This window comes from Sciurus vulgaris (assembly GCF_902686455.1).
Source record: "Sciurus vulgaris genome assembly, chromosome: 14".
Taxonomy (NCBI): domain Eukaryota; kingdom Metazoa; phylum Chordata; class Mammalia; order Rodentia; family Sciuridae; genus Sciurus; species Sciurus vulgaris.
This window is the reverse complement of record NC_136475.1, coordinates 53,563,984-53,582,237: the sequence shown is the minus strand read 5'-3', so window position 1 is coordinate 53,582,237 and position 18,254 is coordinate 53,563,984. Positions and strand designations below refer to the sequence as shown.

Genomic DNA, 18,254 nt, shown 5'->3' with positions numbered 1-18,254 from the left:
CTAAGACCATTTGTTGATTGGGTTATTTGTATTCTTTGTGTAGAGTTTTTTGAGTTCTTTATATATTCTGGAAATTAGTGCTCTATCTGAAGTATGAGTGGCAAAGATATTCTCCCACTCTGTAGGCTCTCTCTTCACATTGCTGATAGTTTCCTTTGCTGAGAGAAAGCTATTTAGTTTGAATCTGTCCCAGTTACCGATTCTTGCTTTTATTTCTTGTGCTATGGGAGGAAGCTAAGTTAAGGAAGTCTGATCCTAAACCAACAAGTTGAAGATTTGAAGATGCAGGGTCTCTGGTCTGATTTCAAGGTCCTTGATCCATTGTGAGTTGATTTTTGTGCAGGGTGAGAGATAGGGGTTTAGTTTCATTCTGTTGCATATGGATTTCCAGTTTTCCCAGCACCATTTGTTGAAGAGGCTATCTTTTCTCCATTGCATATTTTTGGTACCTTTCTCTAATATTAGAAAATTGTATTGATTTGGGTTTGTGTCCATGTCCTCTATTCTGTGCTATTGATCTACCTGTCTATTTTGGTACCAATACCATGCCATTTTTGTTACTATTGCTTTGTAGTATAGTTGAAGTTCTGGTATTGCGATACCCCGTTTCATTCTTCCTGCTAAGGACTGCTTTAGCTATTCTGGGTTTCTTATTCTTCCAGATGTATTTCACAATCGCTTGCTCTATTTCTGTAAGGTATGTCATTGGGATTTTAATTGGAATTGCATTGAATCTGTATAGCACTTTTGGTAGTATGGCCATTTTGACAATATTAATTCTGCCTATCCAAGAAGATGGGAGATCTTTCCATCTTCTAAGGTCTTCCTCAATTTCTTTCTTCAATGATTTGTAGTTTTCATTGTAGAGATGTTTTACCTCTTTGGTTAGATTGATTCCCAAGTATTTTATTTTTTTGAGGCTATTGCAAATGGAGTTATTTTCCTCATTTCCCTTTCAACTGTTTCGTCGCTTGCGTATAAAAATGCTGTAGATTTATACATGTTGATTTTATAGCCTGCTATTTTGCTGAATTCATTAATGAGGTCTAGAAGTTTTCTGGAGGAGGTTTTTGGATGCTCTAAATATAGAATCATGTCATCCGCAAATAGTGACAGTTTAAGTTCCTCTTTTCCTATTCGTATCCCTTTAATTTCTTTGGTCTGCCTAATTGCTCTGGCTAGAGGACAATGTTGAATAGAAATGGTGAAAGAGGACATCCCTGTCTTGTTCCCGTTTTTAAAGGGAATGGTTTCAGTTTTTCTCCATTAAGAATGATGTTGGCCATGGGTTTAGCATAAATAGCCTTTACAGTGTTCAGGTATGTTCCTACTATCCCTGTTTTTTCTAGTGTTTTGAGCATGAAGGGGTGTTGTATTTTGTCGAACGCTTTCTCTGCGTCAATTGAAATAACCATATGATTCTTATCCTTAAGTCTATTGACATGATGGATTACGTTTATTGATTTACGAATGTTGACCCATCCTTGCATTCCAGGGATGAACCCCACTTGATCGTGGTGCACAATTTTCTTAATATGTTTTTGGATACAGTTTGCCAATATTTTGATAAGGATCTTTGCATCTATATTCATCAAGGATATTGGTCTAAAATTTTCTTTCCTTGATGTGTCTTTGCCTGGTTTGGGAATGAGGGTGACATTAGCTTCAGAGAATGAGTTTGGTAAGGTACCCTCCTTTTCTATTTCCTGGAATACTTTGAGAAGTATTGGAATGAGTTCTTCTTTGAAGGTCTTGTAGAACTCGGCTGAGAATCCATCTGGTCCTGGGCTTTTCTTGGATGGCAGATTTTTAATGGCTTCTTCTATTTCATTGCTTGATATTGATCTGTTTAAATTGTGTATGTCCTCCTGGTTCAGTTTGCGGGGAGCATATATCTCTAGAAATTTGTCAATGTCTTCGGTAGTTTCTATTTTGTTGAAATACAGATTTTCAAAGTAGCTTCTCATTATGTTCTGTATCTCAGTGGTGTCTGTTGTGATATTTCCTTTTTCATCACAAATTTTAGTAATTTGAGTTTTCTCTCTTCTTCTCTTTGTTAGTGTGGCTAAGGGTTTGTCTATTTTGTTTACTTTCTCAAAGAACCAACTGTTTGTTTTGTCAATTTTTTGAATTGTTTCTTTTGTTTCAGTTTCATTGATTTCAGCTCTGATTTTAATTATTTCCTGTCTTCTACTACTTTTGCTGTTATTCTGTTCATCTTTTTCTAGGGCTTTGAGCTGTAATGTTAGGTCATTTAGTTGTTGACTTTTCATTCTTTTCTGGAATGCACTCCATGCAATGAATTTTCCTCTTAGTACCGCTTTCATAGTGTCCCAGAGATTTTGATATGTTGTATCCTCGTTCTCATTGACCTCTAAGAATTTTCTTATATCCTCCCTGATGTTTTTTGTTATCCATGTTTCATTCAATAGCATATTATTTAGTCTCCAGGTGTTGGAGTAATTTCTGGTTTTTATTTTCATTTTTAATTTTAATAAAAATGTTTACTATGTGATTTTTCAACTCAACAAACTGCAAATACCTAATAATAAAGGTCTTAAATAATTCTGTTATTTGCATTTTTTTATTGTTTTGGCTTAGTTTTGGGGGTTTCTTGCTTTGTTTTGTTTTTGTTTTTGCAATACTAGGGATTGAATCCAGGCTGCTCTACCACTGAGCTACATACCCAGTCCTTTTTGTTTTTTTTATTTTGAGACAGCGTTTTGCTATGTTGCTCAGGGTGGACTCCAACTCATGATCCTCCTATGTCAGCTGGAATTACAGGCATGCAACACCATGCCTGGCTTTAAATTTTTTTTTTTTTTTAATTACATATGTAGGGCTGGGGATATAGCTCAGTTGGTAGAGTGCTTGCCTCACATGTACAAGGCCCTGGTTCAATCCCCAGCACCACAAAAAAAGAAAAAAAATTACACGTGCATTTTTTACTGTGGGGCTAAGGGGATGTCAATGCCCCTCACACACACTCACACACATGCACGCACACACACACACACACATTGTTCAAAGTCCACTCCACTGGTCACTTTTATCTCTCTTACTCTCAAAGAGCATTGCCCATGCACCTATAACAAGAACATCTTCCTTTTAGTCTTATTTGGTTTCTTGGAAAAAAACTTAGCTTTTATAATACCTACTTCAGACAAGAACCTAGTTAATGTGCTACAGTCTGTCCCTATTACAAGATTTAAGAGCCAGTCTTCAGGACTTTGTTTTTGAATTTTGTTTAGTTTTTTAAATGAGAAACTTATTGCTAAAATTTTAATAAGTTTCCATCTGTCCACCTATAATTTTTGCTTCACAGAGCCTAGATAAACAATCATATTTTTATGCTTCTTCAAATTTTACTTTACATAGTTCACATATACTTTATATAGCTCATCATTTTGGAAGACCTGAATGAAAAGGTTGGTAGAAGTCTATGAGGATCCTACCCGGAAGCAGTAAGAACACATTGAACGACTTCTCCGTGGGGAATATCTTTTTAATGGCTGCATTAATTTCAACAAAAAAATTTCTAAGTGAACTACTTAACAAATAGGTAAAGTCTTGAAGGTGGAATAAACAGTGAAACATCTTTCATTTGATTTCAAGGGTAACATAAACTCTATTATAGTTCTCATGTATTAGCAGAGAGCTCTTCTTTGCTCTCTATTATACTTAATGAATATTTGAGATTCAGAAAATAATATTCTTTTGTTTTAATTGAGATATGGCTTTTTCAGGGATCTTCCTGCACGCATATTCAATGCAGTAGATATGAGGAAAGAGTGAAACAGGTTTTCTAATAACACGGGCGACCTGAGAATTGAGACATGTATTTTAAAAAAGAAAAAACAAAACCAAAAAATTCTACTTTAATTGTTTTAAGACAAAAATTTCTCCTAGCTTACCAACATACTACAGATAACTTCAACGTAGCTTTTATTTTGCTTTGTTTGTTTTATTTGCAGCACTGGAGACTGAACCCAGGGCCTTACACAAGGTAGACAAGCACTGTACCCCAGCTTCTCAATACACTTTTAAGAGCAAAACATCCTAGCAAATGTGAATACAACCCATTAGTGCCTAGTTGAATAGAATTTTCCCACAAAAATAAAAATAAAAAACTTGAATTAGTAAGAGGCTGTGTGAAGCTAAAATTATAAGTGTGCAGATGGAATCTTGTTAAAATTTTAAATCAACTACAAATTTCTCAATTAAAAAATTAGAAAAAAATACCCCTACATGTGGTTCTTAAATCTAGTAATCTTGGTCCTGCAGTCTATCCTTATTATTATATTTAAGAGCCAGACTTAGCTGGGTTTTTTATTGCATAACAGTTTAGAGCAGTCTTGAATTTATTTTTTTTCACATTTATTTTATTATATTTTTAAAATTTTGATTCATTATACACAAACGGGGTACAACTTTTGTTTCTCTTGTTGTACACAAAGTAGAGTCATACCATTTGTGTAATCCTACATGTACACAGGGTAATGATGTTTACTCTATTATTTTTCCTTCTCCCCACCCCCTCTCCACCCCTCATTTTCCTCTATATAATCTATCCTTCCTCCATTCTTGCCTCCCCCTACCCCCAATAGGTATCATCATCCACTTATCAGAGAAATCATTCAGCCTTTGGATTTTTGGGATTGGTTTATTTCACTTAGCATGATATTCTCCAACTCTATCCATTTACCTGCAAATGCCATAACTGTATTCTTCTTTATGGCTGAATAATATTCCATTGTGTATATATGCCACAGTTAGTTAGGGTTTTTTAATGATAAATTTACAGTTAACTTAAAACCAAGCCATGAATCTATTGAAGGCTGTAAAGACTCACAATATGGCTAATGTCTGAGAGACTAGACCTGACAAATAGATGATCATGTGTCCAGTTTTTGAAGATTACAAGCAATTACTGATTGGGTTCTTGGTAATAATGCCTCATCCAGATGAAAAGTGTCCAGAGGAAAAGCCACTAGAGTTAAGAACCACATGAACAATAAGCTTTAATGCTCACTAGATATTTAACCATGTTTAAATATTAAGCATGGCCTCCATGGTTAGATGCAACTTTTTAAAAGTTCCCTCTATTACCCCACTCCCCATTATACTTGCACATCACTTAGTTTATTGAACATTTTCTTTAGAATTGTAAGTTAGTGCTTTGCAGTTCAATGTTTAAAATAAGGAGAAAAATCAGGAGTGGTGGTTTTGATCTGTAGTCCCAGTTACTTCAGAGACTAAGGTCAGAGGACTACTTGAGCCCAGAAGTCACATGCAGCCTGGGCAACATAGTGAGGGGCCCCCATCTCAAATAAATAAATAAATAAATAAGTAACAGATGGGCTTTAGTTGAGCACTCATATGAATATTCATTATCAAGTATACTACTCCACTATTTGTAGCTTTTTGGACCTTTCCTTGGTCACTGATTCTGGGATAGAATCTGGTTATGGATTAGCTTGAGTATAGGCTAGGTTACACTGTAATAACAAGTCCTAAAAATAGGGTCTTAATACAGCAAATGTTTATTTCTTGCTCAATTTGCAAAATTTGCTGCAGGTCAGGTGATTCTTCTAAAGTGACAACTTAATGGCTCTCAGTTATGTCCATATTGTATTACTGTCATGTCAAACATGGCTTTCATATTTTCTCCACAAGGTAAATGAAAACATAGAGTACTCAAACCACATGCTTTATACTTTTACCACTTACCCAAGTCAAGGTAAAAACAATGCAGTCTTCCTTTGTTGTAAGGAAGAGAAAAATGAAATGGAATTTAGTTAACCAAGGTCTATCTCTATTACAATGACATTATCTGTTGCAAAAATGATGAGGTAGGTACTATTATTATCTCTTCTTATAATTGGAAACCAAGGCTCAGAGATACAAGTAACTTCCCCATAGCTAGAAAATGTTAGAGGCATGTCTATTTAATTCCAAAGCTCCAACCTTTAACCATTAGAGTACGATGTCTGATGTCCATGCACAGCCTGTACCTAATCATTACCATGACAGTCAAAGTCATCAGAGAAGTTAAAATTTTCACTGGCAGGGTTGGGCAGGTAGCTCAGTGGTAGAGTACTTACCCAGCATGCTTAAAGCCCTGGGTTCAATCTCCAATTAAAAAAAAAAATTCCCACTGGCATAAATTAAGATTATATCCCAACTCCCACCTTTTAAACAATTAACTTGATGTTATTAAGTAGCAAGATAAATGCTCTTGCTAAAGAAAAACAAATATTCTTTTTAAAGCCAGAATGTTTTACTACCTTCAACTAGAAATCACGGGAGTAAACAATTGGAAAGCCAGTTAGTTCATACCAGAAAGCACTGTAGGTCACCTATTCCTAAGCTTAAATTTTGTTTATAGGGCTGGGGTTTTAGCTCAGTGGTAGAGTGCTTGCCTAGCATATGTGAGGCACTGGGTTTGATCCTCAGCACTGCATTAAAAAAAAAAAAAAAAAATAGAATAAAGGCATTATGTCTGTCTACAACTAAAAATATTTTTTAAAAGTTTATATAACAACCAATCTCATAAAATAAGTTACCACATATAGTTACATTGGTATCCTAACCAAAAATGGTTTATTTCTGAAGTTTACGTAAGAAAAGAGCATTGCTCAAAACACTGCTGTTTCAAAACTAACTTTGATTTAAACTGTGGGTACTTTTTCAGTCTACCATATTTAGGAAGGAGTCCTGATAATGTTTCTTGGGTTTTACAATAACATACTTCTTCCTCACAGATCACCTTTTTTTAAAATCCATTCCCACCTTTTTCATTTTTCTTTAACTTCCATTTTTAACTTCTATTTTACTGTTTGTGATAGTCTATGTATATAAACTTTGTAAACCCTTTTTAGAACAAAGAAAAAAGAAAAACAAACTGGAATAAAAAGATTAAGAGAGTTTGCTGGGGTCCTTCTAGGATCCTTTGTAGTATTCAGATCCATTTAACATTCTGGGTAGAACTGAATATATTTGGTTATTAAAAATTCAGAATAGTCAAGTACAGCGGCACACACCTATAATTTCAATGGGTTGGGAGACTGAGGCAGGTGGATCTTAAATTCGAGGCCAGCCTCAGTAACTTCATGAGACCCTGTCTCAAAATAAAAAGGGCTGGAGTTGTAGTTCAGTGGCAGAGTGCCTCTGGGTTCAATCCCCAGTACTACAAAAACTAAAAATAAAAATAAAAATTCAGGATGAACCAGACAGGCACAGTGGCATATACCCAAAATCCTGGCTACTCAAGAGACTGAGGTAGGAGAATCCCAAGTTCAAGGTTAGCCTGGGCAAATCAGAGAGACCCTGTCTCAAAATAAAACAAAAAAGAACTGGACTATAGCTCAGTGGGAGACCACTTGAGTAGCATGTGCAAGACCTTAAGTTCAATCCCCAGTACCCATCCACCCTCCCACCAAGAAAAAAAATTCAGAATGAACTAAAGTCAAGTGCTTTTATCCATAAGAATTTAATTACTTAGCTGTGATCTTGGGCAGGTAACCAGGAATTGGTAAATTTAAACATGTTTTGTTTGTTTTAGATAGAATCTTGCTATATTGCCCAAACTGGTCTAAAAATCCTGGGTTCAGGTGATCATCCTACCTAAGTCTCTGAGTAGCTGGGACTACAGGCATGTGCCATTTTGCCCAGCTGAAATTTTTTGCCTAAGAAGTCTACTACTATGGGATCAGAGTGATGTTTCAAAGTGGTATCTATAAGGCATGTGATTAAAAGATTATCACTAAAACTATAACCACTCAGTTAATTTTACCTGGTATACATTTCCTTTCTGAAGTAAGAAACTTTTGAAGATAATTCAATAGTTAAAAGATAAGCAGCAAAAAAAATGAGTTGTCATTTTTGTTTATAAATTACCAAAGCAAGTTACTGCTTCCTTAAGGTAGAAAAGATAAGGAAAGGAGAATCTTGACCAAAAACAAGGCACCTCCAGGACTTGGAAAGGGCTTCTTAAAAATATGGAGGAAACTTTTCCACATGGACAGATATTGCTGGCAAACTTAACAGATCTAGGGAACTGAGCATTGCCTAGGGACATACCAACAGCAGCATAAGTGTTAAGACGCATCTTCACATAAAATGTTTAAAAAAAATGTATTGACAAGGCAGTCATTATTTAATAGTATGAAAAGTTACTGGAGAAAGTGGGGTAAAAACAAGACTGTCATATGTGAAGAGAGGTAAACAAGAACTGTTCTTCAGGACTCACTCCCACTAGTTAAAATCTTGCCCATGTTTCTGCTTTCTGAGATCCTATAGCTAAAATCCAGGGAAAGGAGGGAGTCTAGAAGACCAACATAAAGAAATTGAGTGTACTGAAAAGCCAAAGAGAAAAAGGATATACCAAGACAGCCCTGAACCAGAGAAAGAAAGAGAATCATAATACATTGGAAACCCAGGCAACTGGGCGGATCTTTTCTTCCCAGATTTATTAAAACTACAGCATTGTAATGGCTCCTACTATCTGCAGAAGAGGAAACACTGCAGAATACCCTGAGAGGCCAAGTAGGAGGAAGAATACAAGCTTTTCTAAGTAATTTGTAATAAGGTTAAAAAAAAGTCATCCTGGGACAGGCTTAAAAAGCCTGGACTGCAGAGTCACTAGACATCAGGATTTCTTAACCTCAGCACTACTGACATTGGCAGCTGCAAATTATCTGCAGATAATTCTATTGTGGGAGGCTGTCCAGTGAACTGTAGGATGTTGAGCAGATTCCCTGGCCTTGACCCCCCTAGATGACAATACCACCCTTAACAGTTGTGAGAATCAAAACCTGTTTGCAGACATTGCCAAATTTCTTCTAGGGACAAATATCATACCCAACCCCTAACATCACTGTTGTGAATGAAAAAATAATGGCTGCTATGCTTAAACTCACTCTCTTTGTAAATAGCACTCCCAAACTCACCTCCTGAACCAGGAAACAAACAGAAAGAACAGAAGGATTTACAGGAAAAATGACATGTTCAATTTTGAATATGTCAAAATGTGAGATATCAAGTGGAGTTGTCCAAAAAGCAGGTGGCTATATGGAACTGGAACCAAGAAAAAAGGTCTTACTTAGAGAAATAGACCAGAAAAGCATTAGCTACTTTAATACCTTCGAGAAAGGCTTTTGCAAATTCTTCAGGCAGCATAAAATCCTCTTAAGGGATGATGATGATTTCCCTACACAAGCTCAGCCTAGTGCCTAATTAAACAAGAAGCCCTTGATGGATTTAGTCTACTGCAAGGTAATATACCCATGCTCAATTTTTACCTTCATCTGGACAAACCTGCCATATGTTAAGATCTTCAGAGTAAACTCTCACATATCTTTACTAATTGATAACATTGCAATAATTTCCCCGTTTGGCATATGCTCCCTCTTTTGACTCTTTGTTTCCAAATCCACTGTCCCATATTCTATCTGTTCTGAATAGATACTTGTTCTTTTCTGCTGCAGATACATAATTAGTAAAATCAGAGTCAATTCTTAACATTAAGAATTACAGGGCTGGGGATATAGCTCAGTTAGTAGAGTGCTTGCCTCACAAGCACAAGGCCCTGGGTTCAAATCCCCAGCACCGCAAAAAAAAAAAAAAAAAAAAAAAAAAGAATTACAAGCAAGTGGCTGAATGTGGTGAAACATATCTGTAATCCCTGTCTCAAAATTAAAAATAAAAATGGCTGGGGATGTAGTTCAGTGGTAGAGCACGTCTGGTTCAATCTCCAGTACCACCAAAAGAAAACAAAAAGTTACATGCAAGTCAGTTTTCCAACATTATCTGTAAGAAATTCTAAACTAGAAGACAGAGATTCCTAATGGATTACTTTTTTTTTCTTCAGCAAAAACCTAACAGTTTGAATACACCTCAGTGCAAAAGCATATTTTCCTGAATGTTTTGAATTGAGAAAATTTACTTAAATGTAGTTTTCCAATAAATTAAAAGTTACATTTCTACATATATATAAATCCACCTGTTAAAAGCCTATTTGAAATGTTTTATGAAGAGTTACGGTTAAGTAAAAATAGCAGTGAAGAACTAGTTTTCCTAACTTAAGACATACAATCTAGTTAACAAAATATAGTCAAAGTAAAGTAAATCTGAATAACTAAATAGGAATACTCTGCATATATGTTTAAACTGCTTATCTTGTGCAAAACCCCACTGCATGCTCTTAATTTTTTAATCAAAAATCTAAACATCAACTCTAAAATAGTTTTAGAAAGTTTTAATGAGCAAAGGTAAATTGAAAATGTTTTAAAACTGTCATTTAAAATATCAGTAAATTCACAGAATTATCATCCAGCTCACCTCCATAGTTATACTATGCCAGACACAGAATCAGTAAAGACAACAGAATCAGTAAAGAGAGGTATAAATAAAGGATGGAGTCATTTCCTTTTAGAAATGATAAAACAGTACAGAGTGAACATAAATCCACCCATATTCCAGAAAGCAAAACTAAGTTTAGCATATTTCATAACACAAACTAAATTTTTAAAAAGCAGATTTTTAGGACCCACTTTGTTTACATAACATTAAAAAAAAAGGATATCATTACATAAAAATATCAGTAAACATCTACTTTTCTTTATATGATCTCTAGGCTAAACCTAATAAAAATCAGAAATGATTTTTTTTTAAGGAAATAATCCTCCCAACAATTCCACCCTTTTTCCATATAAGAAAATGCAAATTATATCCAATTTATTATGTGTTCTCCTTTAAGTGAAAGGAACAAATCCTTCCACTTAAAATTACAACACAGAAAAGCAAGAGAGGGAAAAGTAGTGAAGTCTGTTTAAAATTGTTCTTTCTTACCAATCCTTTGCTGTAGAGACCAAGAGGAGTTTGAGGCACGATCAGAGAGCTTCTTTTCAACAGTTGGAGGAAGTTTCTTCCAATTAGTAAATTCCAAAGTGAAGATGAGAATGTCATCACTGACTGAGTCAATCCTACATTAATAAGGTGTTAACAAGTCATCAGAAACAAAATATATATAGGCTTCATCCTGTATTGTAGAAATAAATAACTACATATCTATGCTTATATCTTAAAGAGGAAGGCACCAAAAAAATGGGGCACAGAAAGAATTCACATAACTAAAGGCAAGTTTGGTAGATACAAATAATCATCAACAGGTTCCTAATAGAAAGGGAATTGACTCAGCGTATATTTGTCGAAGAGATGACAAAAGGAATCTCTATTCCTACTAGAGTAGAACTTCCCTTCTAATTGGAAACAGTACCAGTATAATAGTGGGCTTACCATCATCTCCTCCCAACCATCTTGCCAAATGTAGTTTGGTCATCCTTATACACATAATTTAATAATCCCAAAAGGACAAAGTCCAAGTACTCTCAGGTTATTGCTAAACTGAGTATACAAGAGAGACGGCTTGTTTCTACCCAATTTCCAGTGATGTACAACTATTCTCTAAGAACATTTCTACTATAGATTCAGACATAAAAGATGTACAAGATTTGTCTTTAAGGACTGAAAGAAGGGAATCCATACAAACAGTTCTTCCTTTGTTCTTTCAAAATAATATCAGACTCCCTACCAACATACCCAAAAGAGAAGCAGCTTTCCTCTACCACACCCTTCCACCATGATGCTCTGCCTCACCTCAGGCCCAACGCAATGGAATCAGTCAACAGTGGATTGAAACCATGAGTCAAAAAAGGCCTTTCCAAATGGATGAAATTGGAGAATATCATGCTAAGTGAGATAAGCCAATCTCAAAAAGCCAAAGGACGAATGATATCGCTAATAAGTGGAGGATGACACATAATGGGGGGGAGGGAAGGGTTAGTGTTAGGGTTAGAGTTAGGGTTAGGGAGGGGGGCAAGTATGGAGGAAGGAAGTACTGTATAGAGGGTAAAGAGGGGTGGGAGGGGTGGGGGGAAGGGAAAAAAATAACAGAATGAATCAAACAACATTACTCTATGTAAATTTATGATTACACAAATGGTATGCCTTTACGCCATGTACAAACAGAGAAACAACATGTATCCCATTTGTTTACAATAAAAAAAAAAAAAAAAAAAAAAAAAGGCCTTTCCTCCTCTAAGTTGTTTGTGTCAGTATTTTGGTCTCAGCAAAGAAAAGTTGACTAACACAGGACCTCTAGTAATTACTACAAAAGCAGAAATTCTTCTCAAGGTAGATTGGGAGACATTACTAAGTAACAAACTGAAGAAGGGAAAGAAGTAGAAGCAAAAAATAGAAACTAAATAATACTCTAAACTTGTCATTTCAAACACAACTTATTTTTTAGTAATTCAGAATCAAAGTATCCCTGAAATGACTTATTAGAGAATATGAAAATTATTTCCCAAATTCTTAATTCTCAGATATGCAAACATATAATAAAGGTAGGTCAAATACCTTGGGCAAAGACTTTACTTTTCAGTCAGTTTTCAGTGAAATCACAACTTATCAGGAAATACTGAGAATAAATGAAAGGATGAAATATATTCAAGGGCAAACAATCTCCTTGGCGTTCTTAGAGCACCATACCAAAGGTTATTTGGTTCTTTTTTAATGGTTTCATTTTTCTGCCTTAATGTGCTTTAGGACTCACTGTGACCCAAAACAAAGTCATTTTTATACAGGTATCAAAACAGACATGAGAAGTAAATCTGTTTGCATAGCTTTAGTTAATATAATGGTGAGTTTATTTTACCAACACTGATAATGCCACTAAAATATACTGTCATTATATTACATTGACCATTACATTGTACAGAGCAGTTGTATGAGTATAAACAAGTGACAATCAACAAAATGCACAGATGATATTTGCTTTCTATTATTCTCCCGTTACTTTCTTGGGGGGTGGAGGAGGCTTAGTCTTCCATTTAAAGTCAAAAAAATATTTCAACTTCGTAGATTATATTGTGACAAGCAATTATTCAGCCACATACATTTTTAAGACTGTGTAAGACAAGGAATACCTAAGAAAGATATTTATAATTTACATGAAAAAGATTAAGCAACAGACTTACATGCAATATAAATAACAACCAACCAAAATCTACTTTAACAACATATTGGAATTTTTATGAGAGAATTTTTCTTATAACAGTTCTTTGAATGTAAATTTGGTCAAAGAAAGCAAAACATTTATCATATTCAGTGTAAACATTGGCTTTATCTATGCAATAAAAGATCAGTGAACAAAAATTTGACCGTGTTAAGCATTTTCATTTCTAAAGTGAAATTTTCCATTGTATTTTTTTCTAATGAATATAAAGTGACAAAAGTTAGTCCTTAGTAACAAAATATATGCAATTGGCTTTCTCAATTCATACAGCTGAAAGTTTTACAACTTACTTTAAAATAATTTGTAGTTTATTGGTTCTTAATTCTCTCCTATCCTAACATATCCAATGAATGCAGCATACAACCAGTGGCTTATAACCACAGAAATTCTCAATTATTCACATTTAGAGTGGGGAGGCTGTATCAGAACTAGGGAAAGGAGAGCATACTTTACAAAACCCTCTAAGAAAATAAAACTCAATAGTCGCTCTCGGTATAGGCAGTCTATCTAGTTGGCTGGCAAAGACACAAGGTTTAATTCTCTTTTCCTGTGTAGGTTTTCCTAATCTAGGAACAGGAAGGAGCAAGAAAAATTGGCACAAATTCTCCGTTTTGCAAAGGATAAAGAAACTTGAAATCAAGGGATAAAACTTCATTGCTGTGGATTCACAAGGCTAAGGTAGTACAGCAGAGTGGTTAAGAACACAGATGTGAGCCATACTGTAGGACAGTCTGGGTTCAAATCTAAATTCCAGGGCTAATTTGCTGTGTGAGTTTGAGCAAGAATGTTGAACCCTCTGCCTCAATTTCCTTCTCTGGAAAATAAAGATAATAATTGCATCTACTCCCTTCTATAGAGTACATGAGTTAATATGAGTGAAGAACTTAAAATAATGCTTCCTGGGTGTAAGGCAAGTATTTTAAGTTTTTATTAGAGAAAAAATAAATTAAAAACCTGAAAAGAGCATGAAGGTTGAAAGTACTGGGCAAATCAAATGGAATCAGTTAACAGCTCTGAAACAGTCTCTTTGAAATTAAAAGAAACTTTCTGGTAACTGTTTTTCTCCATGCTTATTTCCTCCTACTGAGGAATGATGCCAAAGAAGCTGAAACTGGGGTTCTTTGGCTATGTCTACCTATGTATATTTCTTGCCTTTTATTCCACTGTGCCTCCTTTTCTCTCATAAAACCTTTCTGGGCCCCTGAGCCCTCTGAAGATGGAAATTTAAAACCTAAAAGTCTCTATCTTCCTCAAAGCTGGCACTGCATAAACCTCTTTTCCTCGCCCACCTGTTTCCCAAGTTTTTTGTGGAGTGACAAGCAGTAGAGTTTTCCCCATGGTTTCAGCTTCAGTAGAGAAACACAATAAGTATGACGAGAAGATACTGGATGTGCTGAGGACAGGCACTTCATGGGGCCAAAGATGAAGGGGATCAGACTGTCAGGACTGACCATGGCTACCCTAAATGTTCAGGTCAATTTATAGCACTGTCAGGGAGTGAATCCTGAAATGGTGAAGGCAACTGAAACTAGCTGTCCAGGGACCAGAATCTATAATTAAATTCATGTAAGCTAAGGATACTTAAATAATTTTCTTAATTATTCACACTCATTAGCAAGAGTTTCAATCTCACTGATATGTATGCATGTGAGGGGGGTTGTTAAGACAAACAGACAAGTATGAAGTTGTACTTAGCCATAAAGAAGTATGAAATTACAGCATGCTAATAAATAAATGGAAAAAGAGAACATCATGCTAAATGAAACTCAGAGACTCAAAAGTTGAACGTTTTCTCTCATATGAGGAAGATTGAGTAAAATAAAGGAAATGTGGAAGGAAGGATAGGTGCCATAAAGCTAGAGGGAAGATCAGTAGTGTAGAAGGAGGAGATAGAGTGGAAGGATACGAAAGAGGAGGTAACGCAGCACGAATTCTTAAAAAATCATGTTACATGCATGTATAAAAATACCACAGGGAATTTCGCCTTTATGTATAAGTAAAAAGAACCAAATAAATATAAATAAATAAACTAGTAAAAGGAAGTCTAGTACAGTAGAGGAAGGAAAACAGAAGGGGAGGGAAGACAGAAGGGTTGAAAAGGGGTGCTCATGAACTGAAATTGAATTCCATGCATGTATGAGTTTGTTGGGATGAACTGAATTACTGTATAAAGTTCTAATAAAATAAAAATTAAAAAATTAGAGATATCAGTAACTCATTTTTATGTTTCAATCAATTACCTTTTTAAAAAAATAAGTAAAGTTTTGCAAAAAGTACTAGGAAAGGTATAAAAGAAGCCACAAGCAACCACAAGCATTTGACAAACAACTATTTATCCATTAAACAGCTATTGGGGAAAAAACAAATACAACTAGGGGCTCAAACTGTTATAAACTATAAACAAAAGTTAAGGTGAGATCAGCACATTTATCTCAACTGTGCTGTTACTTCTATACATCCCAAACCATCTACCAGAAAGTACTTTTTTCCTGACAAACATATCTAAAAGAGAGTGTTAGAAAGAGATGACAATCCCATTAGTGAAAACTCTTAAATTCCATGTAAGCAAACACATTAAAAAGATGAAATACTGTAATATTGTCAAATAAAGACCTGTCCTTCACATAAAGAAGAAGCCACCAGGAGAAAGGTAGAGTCCACAGAAATACAAACTAAGCTCACCAGCAGGGGTGACCAGCACTGTATGCCTAAACTCTCAAAAACGCCTCTTTGGAGAAGAAATAAGCAGAAATCTCATCATTTGTCTAAATTTTACTTCAGTGAATGGTAATTTTTGAAGTACAAAAATGAAAACTAGTAGATGTTCTACTGAAATTCTACAAAATAGCATGTCCTCTATTTCCCTGGAGAATTCTATTCTACTTTTTCATTTTAGTTGAATATCAGTCAAGAGTCCTCTCACTGATAAAATTACCTGTCTCAAGACACTAACAATTTCTGCAAAGGATGGAGGCTCGAAGAAACAGTCTTCCTCTTCTTGCCCAACAAAAATCTGACTCAGTATTCATATAATCCCTTGTAGAGGGCTGCCTGCTACAAAACTACCTCAAACACATCATATCCTCAGATACTTCAGAAATGATTATTTAATAAGGGAGACAAATTTCAAAATGACAAGATGTGTAGGGCAGGAGTAACCAATGTAGTTTGATGAGGGATAGCAGAAATCTTCAAAGCAGCTACAACCGTTACTTTTCATGTCACAGGCATTTTAAGAAGGGCATAAGGGATAGCCAGAAGCAGAAGAAATATCCTTCTCTCTGGCTCTATCTCATTGTGCCCACTTCTACTAGTCACCTTTTCTAGGCCTCTGTGCTTAATTAACTTCACTACTTGAAGCTCCCAGCTCCTTCCTTCATCCCAACCCTGTTATGACCATCAAAACTCATAAACATATACACACTCCTCCCATCACAGAGAACTCAAGAAACTAGGAAAACTTAGTGGTAGTGCAGTCATTTAAAGAGTTAAGGCCCACCATAGTAGGATTTCTTACCAAGAACTGCACAGTAGAATCAATGGGTCAAATCCAGCAAGCAGGAGATGTGGCAACCACTCCTTATATTTTATCTGTGCATTAACTGCATGATTTATAAATTCAGATATATGGTTCCATGGTGCCAACGGGCAACCTTTCTTCAAAAAGTAGCGAAATACTGAAAACTTCTCATACTTCAGGCAGTATGCCAAATGAAGTTCATTTAGCTGGGCTCCATATTTCAAAAGAATATTCACAATTCCAAAGAACTCACAGCTTCACCACCAAAAAAAAAAAAAAAAAAAAAAAAAAAAAAAATTAAAAGTTAGATTCTTACATAATAAATAATTCTTAAAAACTGTTAATAGTAATTATAGCTGAAGAAGAATGGTTGCTGGATACTGGATGGTTTTCATAAGTCCAGTGAATGAGATTAGATGATGGAGAAAAGAACTCTTACTTTTTAAACCCTCCTGTGTTTTTTGTAATTTTCAACAGTAAGCATGTACTATTCTTACAATTTAAAACATGTTTCTTAAATAAATGTGATTTTAAAAATTACCATTGACAAAACTTTTCTCAAATTGTAATATTTTTGCACAATTAAGAATCTCTACTACACAATACTTGCTAAACAAAGTCAATAAACAATTCTATGTGTCCATAAAGAGTAAAGATTTATTCTGGAAATTTCCAAAATATCATTTTATTTAGCAATAGCCTTGGACAACCACCCTCTTACTGTTAGATTTCTAGTGGATGAAACATTATACAGAAAAACAAAAATTTAACTTACAGCTTTACATTTTAAAATTAATCTTCCTTTTCAAGCATTTTTATAGAAAAAGGATTTCATATTATACCTATTAAATTTATTACTTTGAAAAAATTTCATCATAAAAAAAATTTATGGGGGGCTGGAGATAAAGCTCAGTTGGTAGAGTGCTTGTCTCCCATGCATAAGGCCTTGGGTTCAATCCATAGCACCACAAAAAAAAAAAAGAAAGAAAAAAATTATTATCCACCACTGGTAGGTTATGATGAAACTGACTGAAAATGATGTAATCCTTATGAGAGCAAAATGGCAAGATTACTAAAACAAGTATCATTACGAAGTTATAAGGAATATCAACTATGAAACTAGACCCTGAGTAAGTTACTTAACCTTTCTGGAACAAAGAACTGGCAATACAAATATTTGTAAAATAAATAAATATTAAGTAAAATACCATGTAAAATGAAATATAGCTAAACATATATTTAGATATACTTATGTAACTAAACATAAAAATGTAAGTATTAAAATGTTCACACTTCTTTTAATTCAGTAATGTAATCCTTGGGAATATAAAATTCAAAAGAAATTATAACCCATTTCTACAAAATTGTTAACTACAGTATTGTCTATGAAATACTTTAACAAAGAAATGACAATAACAGAGGAACCGGTATTATATTATATACATTATACCATTATCAAAAACTGCAGTTAAGATGGTTGTATAATGGAGTTTTATTCAGAGATAAGAAAACTAAAATTGTCATGCACAGGAAATGGATGGAACTTGAGACCATTATGTTAAGTGAAATAAGCCAAACAGAAGATCAAAGGTTGCCCATTTCTCTCATACGTGGAAAATAGAAAGGAAAAAGGATAAGAAAGGTGGCCCAGGGAGG

The 18,254-nt window shown here is 34.8% G+C and overlaps 1 protein-coding gene across 3 annotated transcripts in view; it reads right to left on the bottom strand.

Annotated features, from left to right (window-relative positions):
* ASB3 (ankyrin repeat and SOCS box containing 3) overlaps nucleotides 1-18,254 on the bottom strand; it is a 95,947-nt gene that overhangs the window by 15,787 nt on the left and 61,906 nt on the right. For all 3 annotated transcript variants that reach the window (XM_079110229.1, XM_079110230.1, XM_079110231.1), the window contains 2 exons: nucleotides 16,596-16,853; nucleotides 10,852-10,985 (listed from right to left, as the gene is read on the bottom strand). In XM_079110229.1, the coding sequence (XP_078966355.1) occupies nucleotides 10,852-10,985; nucleotides 16,596-16,853 (392 nt within the window). The remainder of the gene's footprint in view (nucleotides 1-10,851; nucleotides 10,986-16,595; nucleotides 16,854-18,254) is intronic.